Source organism: Protopterus annectens, chromosome 1.part0 (genome assembly GCF_019279795.1).
Source record: "Protopterus annectens isolate FY-2018-M chromosome 1.part0, PAN1.0, whole genome shotgun sequence".
NCBI lineage: Eukaryota > Metazoa > Chordata > Ceratodontiformes > Protopteridae > Protopterus > Protopterus annectens.
The window spans coordinates 767339343-767361087 of record NC_056725.1 but is presented as its reverse complement, the minus strand read 5'-3'; the positions used below and the strand labels follow the sequence as shown (position 1 = coordinate 767361087).

Here is a 21745-nt window from a genome sequence, read left to right as displayed (position 1 = left end):
TCCTGCACAACATATTCTTTGCTGTAATCTGGACTGGCTAACACAGGGAGTCCTCCCAAAGATTCTTTAAGCTTCTGGAATGCCTGCTCACATGCTGGGGTCCACAGTACCTTATCTGACCTGTTTTTCCTTGTCAGGTCTGTGAGGGGAGCAGCTATGGTACTGTAATTGGGGACAAACGTTCTGTAGTACCTTGCTGTCCCTAAAAATGCCCTCAGCTGCTTTTTGATAACAGGTGCAGGCCATGCCTGAATGGCTTCCACTTTGGCTGGTTCTGGCCTGATCTTACCACTCTCCACTCTATGTCCCAGGTATGAGACCTCTGCCATACCCACCTGACATGTGCCAGGCTTAATGGTCGACCCTGCCCTCTGTAGTCTGCCCGGCACCTCCCTAACATGCTGAAGGTGCTCTTGCCTGAATGGCTGTAGATGGCAATATCATCTAGGTAAGCAAGGGCAAAATCTCTTGCTGCTGCTAGGATATGATTTACCAGCCTCTGGAAAGTCACTAAAGCATTTTTCATCCCAAAGGGCATCTTTTTGAACTCATACAAGCCAAAAGGAGTCACAAAGGCTGACATGTCTCTAGCAATAGGAGTCAAGGGCACCTACCAGTAACCCTTGATAAGATCAATGGTGGTAAGATACTTAGCCCCACCCAGCTGCTCTAAGGCTTCATCTGTCCTAGGCATGGGGTAAGCATCTGACTCTGTGTGACTATTTAATTTCCTGTAGTCCACACAGAATCTGGTGCTGACATCCTTCTTTGGTACCAGCACCACTGGGGAGGCCCAGGGACTGCTGGACTCCTGAATTACCCCTAGTTCCAACATTTCCTATATCTCCTCCCTCAGAGTCTGTTTGACTCCCTCAGGCACCCTACAAGAGGCCTGCCTAATAGGCCGTTGAGGTCCTGTATTCACATGGTACTGCACAAGGTGGGTGTACCCTGGCTTCCCAGTGAACATGTCCCCAAACTCCTGTAACACTGCTTGGATTTCTCGAACCTGGGTAGGAGATAGCTGCTGGGACATTGCTACCCCTTCCACTGAGGTGTCAGTCTGAGCCTCACTGAGGAGATCAATCATCAGATCACCCTCAGACTCCTCCTGCCATCCACTGGAAATACTCAGCACAAGTGCCTCCCTATCATGGTAAGGTTTCATCATGTTAACATTGTACAATTTGTGCCCCTGCCTCCTGCCTAGCAGTTCTAACGTGTAGTTAACACTGACCATCCTTACCACCTTGTATGGTCCTTCCCAAGCTGCCTGCAGCTTGTTGTGTCTGACAGGAATGAGAAACATTACCTGCTGCTCTATAGTATATGCTCTAGCTCAAGCATTCCTGTCATACCAGACCTTTTTCTGCTGTTGGACTTCTGCCAGGTTCTCCTGGGCCAAGCCCATGAGCTCCCTGAGCCTTGTCCTGAGGTTTAGGACTTATGCCACAACAGACTCTTTGTGGGATTCACACTCACCCTCCCACTCACCTCAAATTAAATCTAGAGGTCCTCTCATCCTATGCCCATACAACAACTCAAAGGGTGAAAAGCCTGTGGATTCCTGGGGAACCTCTCTGTAAGCAAACAACAGATGGGGTAAATATTTGTCTTAGTCTCTCTTTAACTGGGCTGCAAATGCCTGCAGCATGGTCTTGAGTATAGAGTTTAACCTCTCAACAAGACAATAAGTCTGGTGATGGTAGGGGGTGGTCTTTAGGTGCTTCACCCCACAGTACTTCCACAGACAAGCAAGCAGGTCTGACATGAAATTGGCACCTCTGCCAGACAGTATTTCTTATGGGAAACCTACCCTGCTGAAAATCTCTTAAAAAGCATTTGCCACTTTTTCTGCCTCAGTGGAGGACAGAGCCACTGCCTCAGGGTATCTGGCAGTATAATCTACTACCACTAGGATATACTTTTTCCTACTGGAATTTGGGGTACTCAGAGGCCATACAGTATCCATAGCTACCCTCTGAAATGGCTCCTCAATTACAGGCAAAGGCATCAAAGGAGCTATCACCTTGTCTTTTGCCTTTCCTACCTTTTGACACTGCCCACAGGTCCTGCAATACCCTGTTACATCTCTGGAAATCCAGGGCCAATAAAAGTTCTGCATAATATGTCTCTTTGTATGTTTTATGCCTATATGACCTGCAAAGTGGATATCATGGGCTACGGCTAGAAGTGCCAGATGGTAGGTTCTAGGCACTACCAACTGCTGTATTCTCTCACCCTCTAGCCCTCCCTCAGGGGTCCACTGTCTATAGAGTAATCCTTTGTCCCAGTATACAGATTCCCCCTTCCTTTGAGAATCAGGTGCCTCACTAGCTACCTCTCTCAGGCCTTGCAATGTAGGGTCTGAGAGCTGAGCCTGTCTCAACTCTCTCTTTGTAACCCTTCCCAGCTCCCCTTCCACAGGAAGTCTGGTATCCTCTGACAGCAGTGCCTCACTGTCAGCCTGGGTAATACTACTCGCCTCTGCCCTTGCAGTCACTCTGTCCAAGGGAACATTAGTACCCTCAAGCAGCTGTGTCTCACCTTCAGTCTCACCACTACTGGGTAGATCCCTCCCTGAAGTAACCACCTCACCAGTCCTGGCTGCAAGTGTGCAGTCTGTTTGGTTCTCCCCCAAGCTGCCAGACTCACATGCTTGTCTAGAAGCTTGACTGTGCATAACTGCATGAACACAAATAATTCCCTATCAGGACATCTGCAGGGATATCTTCAAACACATCTACTTGCTTCCTTCCTTTTCCACCCTCCCACTCAAGGTGAACTCTAGTCAAAGGTATTTGGAATGGGGTCCCTCCTAAAGCTCTGAGTGGAGTAGGCTGCCCGAGCGAGTAGTGCTCCTCTTTAACCATTGCAGGTTTTACAATGGTTAGGTCAGAGGCAGTGTCTGTCTTAGCCATGGTCTCTTTCCCATTCACTAAGATAGGATATAACCTGTTGAGGTAGCTTGGAACTCCTGTTGTCTCAAAACAACCTACTGTTGGCATTTTGTCATTCCCATTTACTGGCTCTCCCACATTTTGTTCTGGCAAAGAGTCAGCATTTCCTTTTCATGTCGCCTCTGCCTCTCCTTCTCCTCAGCATCCAGGCATCGTATTTTCTCATTTTCCTCAGCCTTCACACATTGCACTTTCTCATTTTCCTCAGTCTAAGATGCTTCAGTCTCTCTGCTGCTTCTATTTCCAAATGCTTGGCCTCCAACTCAAGTCTCTTTAATTGCAGATGGATTTTTAAGTCCTGTGTGGAAAGGCTGAGCTGTTCATTTTCTGAGAGTTGTACATCTCCACGGCCAGTCTGATTGTCCTCCTCATTGCTATTCTCTGATGCAGCTGTGACTAAAGCTGCAATCATGTCTCCTTTAGTCAGGTTGGCATGCACCAGTCCTTTAACCTGGCACATCTCAGCCCACTGGCTCCTTGTCACCTTGCCATACTCCTCTGATGACATGCTTGCCTGCTCTCCCTGACTAACTAAGCTAACAAAAAAATAAAACATTTGTGATATGAACTGTGAATAATTCACTGTTTGGCTCATTGAAAGTACAAACACCTTCAGTGACCACTGTACACAAGCTACAGGAATTCAATATCCACACCATTACAAGCCAATTAATATGTGATGTGGCTATCTCACCACTATCAACCAATTAATATGTGATGTGGTTATCCCACCACTGCCATACAATTAATATGTGATGCCCCTGCACCTTCCCAATAATCAAGGAGCCTCAATCCTCACCACTAACACCAGTGAGGGACATGCACATTGGGAGGATGACAAGTACACACACAGTAAAGTACAGTTTCCCTTAAGGGCACACAGAGATCACAGTCAGTCTGGGGCTGGTTTCCCCCTCTCTCTCCAGATCCCCAATAAGACTCTCCACTAGCACAGCTATAGGGTTAAGATCTCCACCAAGTGGTCAAGCCAAAGCACCCTCTTTGTCCAACCATTGCTTTGTGTCCCTGCCCAAGTAGCTGAAACACACACTTTGAGATTTGACTTGTATATAAATATGCAGACACTCACGAGGAAGGCTGGCACAGGTTTACTACCTATGCCCTCTTCTGCCCAGATTATAAGGTAGTACCAGCTGCCATCAACCACTCTTATCAGCTACTATAAGGCCCTTCCCAAGGGTGACCAATTCTACTGTGTAATGTTACTATTATCCAAATGGTAAGTGTGACTAACAGCAAGGCTATTTAAGAGTGGCCTGTACAGTGTCACCAAATATATATGCAAGTACTCTAAGAGCTTACATATCTCTAAACAAACCAGCCACAATTAAAATGTTTAAATATATTTAATAATAAATATTAAAAGCGCAAGACCATACTCAATAACTCAACACAGTGACAACAGAGTTCGGAATCACAAGAAATACATTAAAATAACATTGCAGGACAGTCTCAAATAAATACAGAAAACATCTAAACTAATCTTTACTGTACTCCTATCTATATCTTAGAGATACTATGCCTTAAATGACTTACAGAGCCAGGCAAGTACAGATGAGAAGTGCTAATGACAGAATGTTTCTAGGCCCAAAGACAAATATAAAATGCACAGACTCACTCTCTGAGATAGGTCTTAAGTTACTATCAAACATTTCTGCTGGGTTATCTCAGATTACATCATTCTTTGTCACCTCTGTGTCAAAAATACTTATTTTTCAGAAGTTTGCCTGGAACTTGAAGTTGTAAAACAGTTACACACTTTTGCAAGTTAACTTTGTTCTTTTCCAATAGGCTACACTGTGGTTACATTCTTAAAACTCAGCACATAACCTACAGTTTAACATACACTTCTGCACCAGCAGTTTAATACACACATAACATATAGTTCTCTTACATTTGTAGGACAAGCATACAAATCATATTACTATTCACAAATGACATAGAATTATTTACAAAATTCCAGCTAACTGGGCTGGCAGCTTCACATGAACATTTGTATAAAGCAGATAAGTGGGGAAATCAAGAAAAAGTGCAAATGGAAATATTTATGGAAGACTTAAAAATGCCAAGGTTAGAGGCAGATGAGGCTCAATAGCTAACAGTTAAGATAGAAGAAGATGAGATAAAAATGGTAATGTATAACCAATCTACATGAAGGTCCAGGAGTAGATGGCATTCTGGTGGAAGTTTGGAAGTTAGGAGGGAAGAAAGTGATAAAGGTCTGGAAGGTTTTGTTTAGCAGTATTTAAAAGGAGAGGAGGCACCAACATCCTGGAAGAAAGTTGTGGTGAGTGTAATACCAAAAGATGGTAAAGACTCATCTGATCCATTCATATATGCCCATTTCATTTCTAAACCATGATTGTAAAGTGCTTATTCCTATAATGGCTAAATGTATGGCAAAGGTGATGCCAGAATAGATAGATATGGACCAATGTAGTTCTGTAGAGGGGAGGAAAACATTTGACAACATTAATAGTGCAATGATGATCCAGAAGGAAGCAGAATACAAGAAAATAATGCTATTATTGGTGGATCTTGAAAAAGAGAAAGTATTCAACAGAGTAAGCTGTTTTTTTTTTTATGAGTAGGGCAGTGGAAACATTTACATGTCCTGAAATAATAATAAGGTCAATTAGAAGGATATATGAGAGATCAAAGGCAAAATTCAAAGTGTGAGGGCTCCTCTTTGATAAGGTGTGTCTGAACAGAGGAATCAGACAGAGGTGTCCTCTTTTCCCTTTGTTATTTGTGTTATATTTTGAACTACTGACAAAGAAAATAAGGTACTCATAAATTCAAGGATATAATTGGTATGGTGTTCAAGAAAAGTCAGCTTTATTTGCTGATGATATTATTTTGTGCCTGATGGACTTAGAACAGGACATCTCAGTGTTGTGGAATATTCTGAGACAGTTCCGGGTTTTGGGGATCTAAAATTAATGAAGATAAAACAAAGGCTATAACATAAATTATGTTCCCACACATACATTAGTCCAGAAATTCCTATATTTATAGTGATATGATAAAATGAAGTATCAGGAATACTGGGTGAGCAAATGAGTGTAAATAAGGAACTTATTTTTTGAGTTTTGTACAGAATCTGAATTGCCTAGATATAGTAAGGCCTTGTCACCTTTAATTCTGGTGTCTGCCAAAAAAGCAAATTCTAGAAAATGGAAATAAAGATCTAAACCAACTATACTTGAAGTAGTGACTATTGTAACAAGGATAAAAGAACGGGAGGTGGTATGTTTGGAAAAGTGTAGGAGTAAATTACATAAAAAAATGGAAATTATACTGGAACAATACATGTAGATAAATATTTCGGAGGAAGAATGCAGTTTAAGATAAGGCAGGAACTGAATAATTTATGTAATACTGCCTAATTACTTTCATATAAATGTACGTTTGCCTGTGTCCCAAGTAACTCAACAATTGATAGAGAAGCTAACTCAACTAGGTGTCATCACTCCAATGTGCAATTGGATTGTGGACCATCTTGCTGAAAGGCCATAAAGACTGTGTGCAGGAAAGAGCACCTCAAATAGCATCACCTTGAGCACTGATGTACCTCAAGGCTGTGTTCTGACCCCTCTGCTATTCACTCTGCTAACGTATGACTGCACTGCCAAGTACAGCTCCAATCATATAATCAAGTTTGCAGATGATAGATGATACCACAGTTGTGGGTCTCATCAGCCATTAGGACGAAACAGCCTATAGAGAGGAGATGAGACAACAGATAACTTGGTGTGATAACAACAATCTGGCACGCAATGTGAACACGACCAAGGAGGTAATCATGGATTTCAGAGAAATCATAAGAAACATCCTCCACTCACAATCAATGGGGAAACAGTGGAAAGGGTAAAAAACACCAGGTTTCCTGAGGTGCACATCTCAGAAGACTTGCTGAACACAAATGCCATTATCAAGTAAGCACAGCAATGCCTACACTTTCTAGGAAGGTTTAGAAGAGCAAATCTACCAGCACCTGTTCATATGACATTCTACAAGGGCACAGTTGACAGCATCCTGGCAAACAGTTTTACAGCTTGTTAATACAAACAGTTTTACAGCTTGGTATAGCAACTGCTTCACCACAGACAGCAAGTCCCTTCAGAGAGTGGTAAAAGCAGCAGAAAAGATGACCAGGGCCACTCTACCATCTATTCAAGACTTGCAACAGTTTTGTTGTCTCAACAGAGCCAGGAAAATAGTCATGGGCTGCACTCACCGTACATATGGACTGTTCCTGCACCTAACATCTGGGAGTCATTATCATAGCATACATTGCAAAATGGCCTGATTTAGCAGAAGCTTCTATCCCCTAGCCATCAGGCTACAGAACTCCAATAGCAACTTGCATCTTGCTTGACATCAGAGACAGGCGGTAATATGATGAGTGAGAAACATATTTGCATTCAATAACCTTAAAAGGTCTTAAATATACTGTGCAATTAATCTAACAGAGTATAATCTTATTTCTGTGCAATATCTGCTAATGCTAAAACAGCATCCTGTTCAATAAGTAATGGATATAAAATTTTTGTGCAATAAATATAGTGGTTCCTTAGACTCGTACCAACAGAATCCTATGCAATAAGAAGTAGCTGTGGAATTCTGTGCAATAAATACCATGTTTCTGTAGCTTAGTAAATGTTGATATGTAAAACAGTAAATATTATGTAGTAGGAATGTTTAAATGCAGTAATGTAAATTGTTATATATGTCTGATGTTTGAACGTAGAGCCTGGAGTAACGTAATTTTGTTTAGTTGCACTTGTTGTGGAGTCTAAATGACAATAAAGTTTACTTTGACTTTGACTCTGATAATTCGTTAAAGGTGTTTAAAATGGATTCAAGAAACTCCCCTGAAGAAAGAGAAGCTTATGTGCTAAATTCCTTGAATCCATTTTGAGAACACATTAGAGAATAGTTATGGTTAGGACCCAATCAAACTTCTTTGTAATTCATGGGGTGCCCTGATTTATTGCCAGTTAAAAAAAAAAAACAATGTGGCAGCAGAAACCATCGAACAGCATTTAAGGGTGTAAGACACACGTCACTGCCACATGAATAGTGGCAAGAAGCAAAGAAATGGCAACTCTAATCAACCAACAGCTTTAAAGGCAGTCAGACACTACATTGACACACTTTTTTGTTAGGTTTTTGTGACAGCGTGAGATGTGTTCACAGCTTCTATGGCTTTTGGTTTCAAATGCAGTTTTGTTGTGCCTGTTGTTAACTTCTTTCAATCCCTGTATATTTTACATAATCTCCCAGACTGACTCCTACACTGCATTTAGCTTTCTTCTTCAGAGGGTATTACAGCACAATATCAGCAACCGAAGAACCATTTAGAAAGCTCAGGAGGTTCAGTCACGTCACTTTTACAATCTAGTTAAAGCAGAGATAACATCCCTGGCTTCCATTGTGGTGACTCTTGTTCCCAACAAGTTACTTCTTTAGGTAGTAAAACAAGAGTAGGTTAGTTACAACCATAGATCCAAGTTTTTAGCTCTATGTTTAACAAGCAAAAAAGTATTTGCTGATAAGATGTGGCTAACATGAACTTACACAATTTATTACTATCTTAGGCATTCCTTTGAAAAGTGTTTAAAAGGAAAGGTGTTGAATAAAATGCCATCTACTTATCTTACTTTCTTGCTACTTGAATGTTGGGCTGAGTCCGAAATTGGTCAGTATTGACCAGTGCACTACCCCTGTAAATAAATGTGTGCACAACAATTGGCAAGCTGACAGCCATCTTAATGTGCCACATTAAATTATGTATTAATCAGCACATTATTCATATTCAGAGGAATTTGCTTGTATCAACACTATTATAAGGTGTTTGGACCATTTTAAATAGGCAACAGTACATGAAGAGAGCACAAGAAATATTATTTTTCAGTTTCAGCTCAAGTAACTAGCTACAGGAGTGGAATATCATCAGACAAAAATGTAACAATAATGAACAGAGTATTACATTTCAGAAAAAGATGAAGATGTGTTAATTCCTGTGATGCCAGAATGCATCTATAAAATGAAGGGCATCACTTCATTATTTACCGAGCAACCTGATAAATACACATTACTTAAAACTCAAAATAAAAACAGAAAGGCAGTACAAGAAGCAAATAAATGAATGCAACATTAACTGTAAGCACAGACGCAATATGAATATACAAGTGAAACAAGGAGAGAGGAGAATAGAGAAAACATGCACAAGTCTCATACCACTGAGCAGGTACTGTCACTTTGTCAAAGCGAAACATTATAGGTGTTGAAACAGCTTGTTAACAGGTCCTGAATCCTCTAAGCCAACCACCAGAAAAAGATTTACGCTTGAGGGGGAGCTTACCAGACACAGTTAATGAAGGAGAGAGGTATAGATATACTGTCTCAGGGAGGAAACAGGCTCTAGTGGTTTTCATGACTATATCAGTACTCATTACTGGAATATTTCATGCTGCTAGAGTCCTACATTTTTATCCATTGTGGGCCTTGTAAAGATTTGGGAAACATAAAAATGCCATGCTGTATTGGTAAGGAGTACTCATTATTGGAATATTTCATGCTGCTAGAGTCCTACATTTTTATCCATTGTGGGCCTTGTAAAGATTTGGGAAACATAAAAATGCCATGCTGTATTGGTAAGGAATCAAACCCAGCACCTCCTAGAAGGGAGGTAAGAATTCTACCACTGAGCCACCAATGCTCAACTTAATGTGCTCTGTTTGAATTGTATTGTGATAATAACCAAGGAACCTGTCATGCCAAAAGGTCCATTACCAGCCTGTAGGCTGGATTTGGGGACAATGAGAAGAGGATGTGAAGATCAAAGGATCCAAAACATCACAGTAAAGTGAAACCATTCTCAAAAGCCTCTTGCAGTGCCTAAACCTATTGGCACAGCAAGAGCCCATTTGTCTCTGCCACCCACCATTGTCTGAGTTTGGTTAATGGCTGAACTTTTTTTTTCTTGGTAGTGCTGGGAGTTTTGCCTTGTTATACTGACTGGGAAACTGCAACAAGAAAAAGGACACCACTAAAGGGGATCCCAATCGATGCCTTGCAGGAGAAACACACAAAAGCAGGTGTGTGCTGTCATGATGACATGCTTCCAGATTGTTAATTCTAGGGGGTATGTAGAGTGATATCATCTCACCAGCTAATCTGATGGCTATTGTGAGGTTCGACTAAGGTTGGAAGAGTGGCCTAATGGTTAAATTGTTTGCCTTCCAAACACAAAGTGCAGGGTTTGAGTCTCACAAATGATAATTGGCTAGGTTTAAAAAAATGACTTAAGACAGTTAGTTTAGTACTAATTTCTGAACCTATTAGCTCCTGTAACATAACTCTTAGTTGCACCCTCCAAACTGGTTTCATGGTAGAAAAGAATGAGCAAAGTGAGACATTTGGCATGACAGGTGCCATTTAATGCAAAGAAGGGTATAAGTGATAAAGACCTGCAAATATTGCCTCATGTGAGAATACATTGCCAATGTACAGGAAAAAATACAGTGCAGCAGCACTCAGTGCTTCATAAAGTCTGCATTGTTAGAGGTGATTAAGGGTTGATACAGATCTGTCTGCAAATGTCTCATAATTAGTACTGCCTGTACAGAGGTGGTGAAAGGAACATACAAATGGTAATCGGGAACGTTTCCACAAAATTAGCTGTGTCTGGACTCTCTGTGTGGAACTAAACATTTTATGAATATGTGGGACGATGTACTGCACACTACACACTCAAAGAGAAATTTAACTGCTAGATTAGAACTAGCAACAAAATATGTCTATTCAATTACTTATTCAAAAGGCATAGTATTAACTTTTTTTCACCTGATTTATAGTTACAAGTGTCCTTCAAGAAATACTATTAACAGATAGATTTCAAAGTCAGTATTTTTTGGATACTGCTAATGAAACAGTGACATACATGTTATTTTAACATAAAAAAAATATCATTTCATTCAGTTTACTTCTGAATTTTATTTTAAATAACATGGATTATTTGTGAAAGTGTAGTAAGAAATAGCGAGTTGTGGTGTATGCAATATAATGGACTGTCTTTCATTTAGAAACATTTTGAGGGACTTGGCATAGAAACTATAGCATGACAATATACCCATGTGCACATGCCATAAAATGGAAGCAATGACTTAAGCAACATCAGTGACAAGACTGAGTACTGTTTGTTATAAAAGTTATAAAGCTGATCAGACTCCATTTCTGTGAATTATATTTTTCACAAGTGATCAAATTCTACTGTCTGAAAAATTTTGCTGTAATAAGGAAATATTCTTTTCTCTTTAGGTGTATCAATCTTAAGAGTGATTATAACAAGGTAGGAGTTGACAAAGAGCATATAATCCTACCTGCACAGGAGGTGGGTTGCTGTGTCCTACCATAGAAGACATGTTTTCTGTTCTCATTGAATGTTATCTTACTCATTTGTTCTCATATCATATTGTATCACCAAACTGACATTTACTGAACTAGCCTACATCTTTCTATTGCAGCTGAAATTACATGCACATATATATCCCGAAAACACCAAGAAATGGTCAAGCAACATTTTAGAAGCACTTTAAGGGAATGTAAGGTATTAATATCTGTTTAAATGCAGCTATGACATCAGTTGTGCTTTTATTTTAGGTTTATGTGTGCTCAGCTACCAAACAAAGTACTTGAGAGCATCAGTATAATCGATACTCCTGGAATCCTTTCTGGAGCAAAACAAAGAGTGAGCCGAGGTAAGTGCGTTATTTCATTGAAAAGTCAATGTAAAAGCCCTAGTAACTAGCACAAGAGGTCTGTTCAAAGTGTATTTGATAGCTAATGCTTTACAGTCACACAACACTGCTAATTCATGTTGTTGTTTTATTTTTTTTTTTTTATCATAAGAAAAAGAATTGCTTAGACTTAAGTTATGTTAAATACAAATTGATACTTTATCACTGGACTTCAATACTTTCCTGACTGGCAAAATTTATTTTGAACTACTGGCAAAGAAAATAAGGAACTCAGAAATTCAAGGATATAATTGGTATGGTGTTCAAGAAAAGTTGGCTTTATTTGCAGATATTATTTTGTGCCTGATGGACCCAGAAAAGGACATCTCAGTGTTGTGGAATATTCTGAGACAGAAATTAATGAAGATAAAACAATAGCTGTAACATAAATTATGTTCCCATACATAAATGTGTGCATAAATACAGCAATGCCCATATTTATAGGTAATACGATAAAATTAAGTATTTAGAAGTATGTTGGGAATACCAGGTATGCAAATGAGTGTTGTTGTTGTGTCTTTTGGCTTTCCCTGGTTAGGGGTCGCCACAGCGGAAGTGCGGTCCGCTAATGATTGGCAGTAGATTTTTACGTGTCGAGTTGCCAGCCCTGACACACAACCTTCAACGAAGGTATGTCCATTCATGCATGTCTCCACACAGAAGACGCTCTAGCTGAGAATTGAACACGACAACGTCTTACTGTGAGGCGACAGCGCTACCGCAGCACCACCACTACAGTCTAACTAAAGAAATTATTTGTTGAGCTGGGAAACAGGATCTGAATTTCCTAGAATCTGAATTGCGTAGATATAGTAAGGCCTTGCTAACTTTACTTCTGGTGACTGCCAAAAAAAGCAAATGCTAAAAAATGGAAATCAAGATCTAAACCAGCTATACTCGAAGTAGTGAATATTGTAACATAGATAAAAGAACAGGTGGTGGGATCTTTAGAATCGTGTCTGTCCTTCATAAGTACAAAATCTAGTCAGCGTACAGAATTCTATATATGCACCTTGAGTATGTTTCACTGGTGCCCTTTAGTGTTACCCCCAGCAAAAAGCTTTTCTACAGTGGGCATCTACTTCCATATCTCATGGACTTCCACTTCTTCCACATCTGTTATCACCCAGATTTTCTCCTTGGTTTTCTCAGGGGTCAGACCAACAGACTGAATGGTAAAACCTCAGGAATATTATGTTGAGGCGAAGCCATCTCAAGTTCTATACAGGAGAATGTGACCCACATACCCTTGTTGACTATATGTAACTCTGACATATCAAACATTGTTGTGAGTTGTATTTATTTTGAGAGATGCTTGTTCAGTCTACTGGAAATGACTAAATGAGTTTGATGCATTCTTCCCTGACTAATTGTGCATATACTCTTCTCCCTATCAACATCTAGGAAGCACTCACCAGTTGTAGGTATGCATTCATTCTTAAAGCTTTTTGAAATATCCAAAACATGCACTCCTATTACCATGATTTCTAGTTTTGGATCTGCTGCAGTAATCCTATATTCTTGCAAGGACTAGGCTGGAGGTGTTTGCCTAGAGAGGTTTGAATGTGCCTTTTACTGCAACATAGACGGCATGTCCAGCTGTCCAGTATTCTGTTATGGAGTTATGTTTCTTGCAGCATAGGAAAATAGTGATTAAACAAGCAGGACTAAAGTGTACCTTGCAACTCAGATTGTTTCCCCAGGCAAAATTTAATTAACTATGTTTAGCTTTTAAGGAAAACATATAAAAACAGAATAAATACCAAGAGGTTGCTATTGTTCTCAGCCTTTCTGGTATTGACATGCTCACAAGGACACTTCCTAAGAAGAATGATCCAGAGAAGAACTCTAAGATATGTGAATATGTGGCACCATCTTTGAAGAGTTTAGAGCTATGTCCATTAAATCCTAGAAAGGAGTCTTGTCTTAAAGAAGATGACCAACATATTATCTTTTGGTAAGGTACTTTAATCAAATAAATCTCATAGTGATGTTTTTGGACTAGACAGGAGAGGAGATAAGAGGGACTGACTGTCTTCCCCTTCTGGCAGAAATGGGGAAGCCACCTGTCAATGCCACTTCAGTGTGCACTGAAGGCAGCAGTAATGGGCTTACCTAAAGCAGCCATAGAATCTCAGAAGTCAGTGATTTTATCTTTAAATATCCCACTCAGTACTTCTGAACATTTACTTGAAATGTCAAAAGAAGCAGACATGTTGTGTGCTCTTAACATCAGCATAGAAGACCATCCATTTTAAGTCCTTCCCAGAAACTTTGCATATTTAAATAAATTATTTGAATTAAACTATTTACAACAGCTGAAATGTTAGATTTCATAGTACAGTTATGACAAATGAAAACTACATCTTCTGGCCAGTGTAAACAATGAATATTATATCCACAACAGCATATGGAGGAAAACTCTACTTCATGATTTTATTGCAAAAAAAAACATTCTCATTGCGTTGCCTTCATCAAAATGACTTCTTCAGGATGAAGTCAACATTACGAAGGAATTCTTCTATTAACAAATCAGCATTTTAAAAAGTTGACTACAATGGAACTAGAAACATTTTTAAAGTGGAATTGCAACAAGTATTATGTAATTTCCAAAATGTCAAGAGTTATATACAGAGTTAAAACATACATGCAAACTAATTTATCGGGGCATGATTTTGTAAAATGTTTATTATTAAAATGGTTATTTAATCCTGGAAATCAGTCTGTTAGCCACAAAAGCGACTTGCAAAAGATTTCAATTATTTCCACTTAATTGCTCAGATCTCTTCCCCAGATAGTTTCGACCATATTTTCTAGTAAATAAAATGTTTTTTTTTTAATTACTGCAGTCTTCAGAATGTTTGTTTATTAGATTACCACGTCAGTGGCATTAGTAGGTGGGCAAAACATGCTTCTCTTAGGTAACTTTAATATCAGCTTCCTGTGACTATCTAGAAAAAAACTTCTGGGTATCTTAGATTATTTTGACCTTAAGCAGATTATTTAGGAAACAGTCCAACCAAACTTTCTTTCTGGCAAGAATGCCCAGGTTTAATCGATTATTATTAATAGGTATTTAATTATTCATTAATGTTCTCCATCCTTGTCTCTGTCCAGTATTCTTTCACTGATCCTGCAAGAAAGCCACTACCATTTCCCTTTATCCAGATCTTGGAAGGCATGCACTGACATTAGTGATGGGCTGTCTCTCAGGTCTTAGTTTACTGTTTATGTCTGTGATAAAATGAGCAACCTTACATAATACTTTGAGAAATACCTGCAGTCTTGTAAAACAGAATACTCCTGGTGCCACGAGAGCCCAAACTTTATTAAGCATTAATATGACAACAGCCTTAAAAATCAGAAATGTGCTTTATTTTCTAAATTAGTGAGAAATCTAAGATTTTACATTAAGGTAATGGGGTCCAGTGGATGTTACAGAAGTAGTTTCAGGAACTTCACACTTTGCTTATTACTCAGGAAAGATCCAGTTTAAGTCTAGATCCAAAACAAATATATGCATCTACACCATCCAAGTAATTGGTTAAAGGTCCTAGCATGAGCCATACAACTTGTGCTTGCCCTTCCAGTGAGATGCGACCATTTCTCATTTAGGAATATGCTAGCCATTTTGAGGTAAGACCTCATTATCAACTGCTTTGCATGTTTCCTGAATCACAGTTACTTCTGTGACATGCAGATTATGGCTGATCTCTGTCACTGTAGTAACCTGCAGCTCATATAGGCAGTGGAATTCCCCCCTCCAGTCACTCTCACACACATGTACATTAACATGAACACAGACATACTGTAGTCCCTGTACCTGTCCTTACCTAGACCCCCATCATACTTTAGTGCCATTACGTCATGCATGTATGAGGACCTGGTGTCTAGTGTATCCTCCCACCCCCAATATTCATTATACTGTTGATGTCATTACAGCAGTTTAAAGAGGCCTTTCTGGTGGTATGATGGTTCCACCTTCCCCATCACTTTTTTGAAGTGTGTGCCATTACTGCAATTATCTCTGGTGTCCATTGGTTCCCCCCACCCCAAGCCCCATACTAACATTGCTGCAATTATTGCAACTTAGATTGTGTCTGGTGATTCCTCCCATTCCTGTTACTCCGAACTGTGCTTTAGGGTACTTAATGGAGTATTCCCTGGTTGACTGATGCCTGGTGTAGCCCTCCAACCACACAATCCCTGTTGTTAAACTGGTGTTGTGTTTGCTGTAACAATGTGGTGGGGAATGGCTGTGCTGCTCTACATGGCAAAGTACCTTCTTGAGTTGCTCAGCTGTGTAGATGTTTTTATGGGGCAGTTCTGGTGAGACAACACATGACTAAATAACATATGCCCCCCCCCCCCCGGAATGCCTTATTAGCATTCAGCATGGCCATTGTGCCAGCACTTCATGGTGCTGCATGTCTTTGTGTTGGGGGACTGTGCAATACTGTGTAAAGGTGCCTGCTGAAAACAAAAAGCTACTGCAATGTGTACACAACAGTGTACATATCACAAAACCTTTCTGAATCTGGCAGTGTTTCTGTCTATATTAGAGATAAATTCACCTCCTGACTAGTTAGACTGGACAGCTCCATGGAGTTACTCCATGTTCAGATTATTGTGGGTAAGACCCCCATTCAAGTCATAGCTAGTAATAGACCCCCCATGGATCATGATGCGCACTAAGGCGTACTTGACCAAATTGGAGTTAATTTAAATATTGCCAAACACTCTGGTTAGGGGGGATTTCAATTATCCCACCATTAACTGGGAAAATTGCTCTAGCCCAAACTCACTAGTGCAAAAGTTCCTTGACTTTCTTAACTCAAATTCCCTGGAACAGATTGTTCTACCCCCAACAAGAGGAACAAACATACTAAATCCACTCCTCACTAATATAACAAACAGATGCACCACTGCAACTGTCAAAACCTCATTAGTTAAATTTGACAACAAATCAGTTGCCTTTAAACTGGCACTAACACCAGGACTCACGAAGGGTGAAATCTAACTAAAAAACTTCACCAAGGCAAACTATACCCTCCTAGGGGAAGGTATAAATGCATTACAAGCCCCATCACCATCTGGAAGTTGTAACTACACCAGAAATTACACTAAAGCCCTGTACAATCACTTCTATAAGTGTCTAGACTGTTCCAAAGAGAATCAAAGCCAGACCCCCAAGTAAAGAAAGGCCACCCTGGTGGACATCCAACATCAACAAATTTTACAGTAAATGCAAAACGTTGCTGTCTAAGAAAACTAAGGCAAGCCCCCAACAATGGAAAAGCACCCTCCTCAGCCTCAACAGGCAAATAAGACAATATGTCAAATCCTCTAAGGGTAACTTTGAGAAAATCTTAACAATCACAGCCAAGGATAATCATAAGGCCTTTTACAGCTACGTATGTAGCTTAAAGTGTAGGACCCAAGCATGTGCCAGTCTAGTGATTAATGGTATCACACACACTTATCCTGCAGGTAGCAAACCTGCTAGCGTACAGATATGGTGAAAATGTCACTCCCTTATCACAAATCTTGCCCCAACTTCCCCCCACCCTACATAGCTGAAGAGCAGGTCATTAAAGTCATGTCTAAGGCAAAAAACACAGCCCCTATGGGACCAGATGGCATCCCAAGCTGACTTCTAAACAAACTAAATCATGACTGAACTAGCATCACCATTAAGCACCCTATTCAATCACAACCTAACCACTGGCTTTGTTCCTGCAGAATAGAGAACAGCAACAGTTATTTCCCTCCACAAAGGTAGCCTAGCAACAGACCTGGGGAATTAAAGACCCATAATTCTGACCAGCCTCATCTGTAAAGCCGTGGACCTCATATATAAAGACATAGGTGTCCTCCAAACCCCGGATTCCACCCAATTCAGCTTCGTCAAGGGAAGATCCTATCTGTTAAACCTGGTGGATTTCTTTGAAACTGTGAACAGGGCCATTGATGAGGACAAATCTGTGCACACAGCATACCTCGACTTGGCAAAGGCCTTTAACACAATCTCACACTCAGGCATTACCAATAAACTTAGCAAACTGAATGTAAACCCCATAGTTGTAAGATGAGTTGCCAACTTGGTCACAAACCGGACACACACTATCAAAGTGGGTGAATCCACATCAACCAACAAACCTGTCACCAGTGGGGTGCCACAAGGGTCAGTGCTGTGCTCCCTACTGTTTGGTATATACTTCTCAGAAGCTCAGGCCAAAACTAAGGGGCTGTGTCTGACCAAGGTTGTGACAACTACAAACTGGGTGCAGTTATTGAATCCCCAAATTATGTCAGTATACTTCAGGAGGGTCTTATGCAGACCAATGACTGGTGTATTAGTCATGGTCTCAAACTAATTGCAAAGAAGTGCATCATCATTCCCTTCGGTAAAAGCAGTATCCCTTCACACTGTCAAATTAACAACAATACCCTATGTACCTATGAAATGGTAAGAGATCTGGGATCACAAGTAGACTGTGACCTTAAATTTAACCACCATGTGTCTACTGTAGTAAGGAAGGCTTTCTACATTGTACACTTGATTAGCAAAGGCATTGCCTCTAGAACAAAGGAGGTTATAACCCCTCTATACTCATCACTAATCAGGCCCATAATTGAAAATAATGCCCCTTTCGGTCTCATACCACAAATAGCACCTGCAGCAATGGGCGAGATCTCAGAGGTTTCTAACTAAGATGATCAAGGGACTCCAGCACATGCCTTACACAGACCAACTAAAGTCCCTGTCACTATACTCAATATGATATAGATTCCTTAGGGGAGACTTATGCCTGGCTTGTAGAGCAATCGCCAAACCAAACTTAATGAATTTGCTGCAAATCTGTAAATCAAATAGGACTAGAGCTGCCTGTTACAGGGACCTAAATATGGCCTGTGACTTGAATTAGACATGCTGGAGGGACAGATATGTCTCCCAGTGGCTACCACATCTTTGGAATAGGCTGCCAATTCATGTGAAGCAGAGCACCTCTATGGCACTATTCAAAAGGAACCTGGACGAGTGGATGGGGCACCAGAAATTCTTACTGGGGATATCACGCACAACCCTCCTTAACATGGGCAGTCATTAATAAATACAATTCTGGGTATTGACTAGAGTATCTATGTTATTACACTGGGGTGAAATAGCTAGGCTTGAAATGACCTCTGGGTCGATAGCGTAGTAACCTTCTATAATCCTAAGTGAAGTTTGTCCACTTCCTGTAGTGATTTCAGATCATGGCCCTTTGGAATTGCATTCATGTTTTATTATGCCTTTATCTGTAAAGAAACATTAGAAATCACCTTGTTACTATTATGGCTGAGAATGTTGAAAAGTTGCCTAAACAATTGATCCAAGATAGGTTAAATCATAAGAGAGCTAAACAGGAGGTCTGTGATGAGTGCTTGATACGATTTTAAGCAAGCTGTGAGGATTGGCATGAATTGTATACTACAGAATTGTGCACGAAAAAAGGAGTAAATGGGAAGTATTAATACAGTTGGAGGTAAGCATTTTGCTGTATAGGTCATCCTTAAAGAAAAGATAGAGAAAATGAAACAGGAAATAGATAATCTGTTGGATATGCAGAATGATTTTTTCATAAATCTATTAAAGGTACTTTTTTGTAACATCAGTAGTACTTGGCAATTTGTTTAAGGCACAGTGGGTACAAAGAATCCAAACTGATTCACAAACAGAGAAAAGAACAACTTTGTGAAAAGCAAGTAATATGTAAAAATATTATGAAACATAATTATGTTATTTTAAAATCATATAATTTTATGGCAGGCCTTGTTTATAATTAGCAGACCTACTATGGCTTCTACTTTTAAAATGTGTAAAAGTCCCGTAGCAGGTCCATAAAGGACCCGACTAGAAAAAGGCTGAAAAATAAAGAAAGCTGAACAATGATATTTGTAAGCTCTGTTTATCACAACATCTTGGTAGATATGCAGGTTTACCCAGAAAAAATCATGTTTCCAGACATTGTGTCATGAATTCCCAGTGATGCACAACCCATAAAGAATGCAGTCAGACTGACAAGTTAGACTGCTCTAGCTATAGATGTATGTTGTCCTTTAAAATCATTAGGATAGCATAACTAGCCACGGTCTTTCTGATTGTATCTTACATGAACTGATTTTCATCTTATTGGTTCCTTCACCTAAGCTTTTAGTTAAGCTGAATGTTTTAGAAAATTGGTAGGCGCCTCCCTTATCCTAAACTGATAAACCAAAATAAGGATGAAACTTGTCTGTAGCTACAGGACTCTGACTTATCTGTTTGACTGCATTATCAAAGATTTGAGTCATTGTGTATTCATAAGCCAGTTTACTGAAACATTTTTTTCAGCGGACATGTGTGCATATTTCTTATGATGCATTGATAAAGATAGGTTGCAGATGTTTCTGAACACATGGCTATCTGCTGTTACTTATGGCAGTTGCATGTTAGGAGTACTGTAGTTTAACATAAATTCTACAGGACTGTGTTAAACTTTGCATAAGTAATGTATTTTGTAACATATCTGAATCAGTAGTCTTACTTCATATTTAAAGGTTCACGTATTCAGTTTGTTTATATGATGTAATATATAGCTTTTCTGTCTGTTTGTTAACTTTACTGTGAAGTTTAATTTCATCAGATACCCCCACTCTTCTCCAGTTAACTGAACAATATTGGGCTATTAAGCAGTGTAAGTAACACGGCATTATCACACGTTGTTAACTGACAGCAGGTCAAGATTTCCCTTTATTACTGTAGGCACCATTCGTTACTCTGTTCTTATTGTTGTTCTAAGCTGTGGTTTCATGGTCTACACATCCACTGATTCCTTGAATGCAAAAGGCATGCCCTTCTTTCCTGTTGTTCCATCTCTACCTGTGTATAACACTGTATGCTTATATTAGCCTAATGCAGTTTCACTTGCAGCATTACATCATATCAGCCTTATCAGGAAACAAATTCTGCAGTCGTGCCAAGTCATTGTATGACAATGTTTATAAGATGATGGGTCATAACTAGCCATTGTATTCCTCCTAACTTTAGGTTAGGCACTCATTTATTTATTTTTTTCTGAAGTTTTTGTCGGCTTGAGGACAAAAGATCAAGAATACTGTTTTGTCAGCATAGTATGCTGTAAAAAGTGAGGGCACAGATGAAGAAAACATATCACCTCTTGATCTTAGGTGCATAACATTTTAAATGGCTGGAATCCAACAATTTTTAACACTGTAGTAATGTGATGCATTATATTTCTTTGCTTATTATGAAGTATGCAGTGATTTCTGATATCACTGTAACAAAATATGTAAGGTGTTCTGTTGCTGTGTGCAGAGTAGGATTACAACCTGTGCTGACTAGTTTATAGGTTGATGAGTGATGCCTTCATCTGACACTGTTCTAGTGTATGCATACATTACAACATGATGGCATGCCTGATGCAGTGTTGTAGTGCTCACACTGAGCTGGGACATAGAAACTTTAACTGATTTTTCACATTGGATAATGTTGGCGGTATCATCTTAAGGGCAAGAAAGTCGGGCTAAACATACATTTACAGAGGAAAATAAACACATGTGAAGGCAATCAATCTGGTTAAAAACGGAAGAGTGGAACAACCCTCGCTTCCTCCTTTATTATAAAGCACATGGTCACATGACCTCTCTTGACCTCTCCACACCAACGAAGTCAGCGTAAGAGCACACATACGATCATTCACTCTCTTTATTATTATTATTATCAGCCAGCACCCCCACTTGCTCTTATGCTGTATACAAATAAATTTTAAGGGTCTATATTAGAACATCGAAGTTTCAAAACTTCGAATGTTCTAATATCGCTCCCTATTCAGTGAAAGCTGAAAATATCGAAGCAACAGAAAACCAAATTTTTTCCTAGGGAAAGAGTTTGGTCGTCCGTTTCTGTTGCTT

The 21745-nt window shown here is 39.7% G+C and overlaps 1 protein-coding gene across 1 annotated transcript in view; it reads left to right on the top strand.

Annotated features, from left to right (window-relative positions):
* Positions 1-21745, top strand: part of EHD2 (EH domain containing 2) — a 756157-nt gene that overhangs the window by 106556 nt on the left and 627856 nt on the right. The window contains 1 exon segment of the mRNA XM_044062805.1: positions 11652-11749. Coding sequence (XP_043918740.1) covers positions 11652-11749 — 98 coding nt within the window.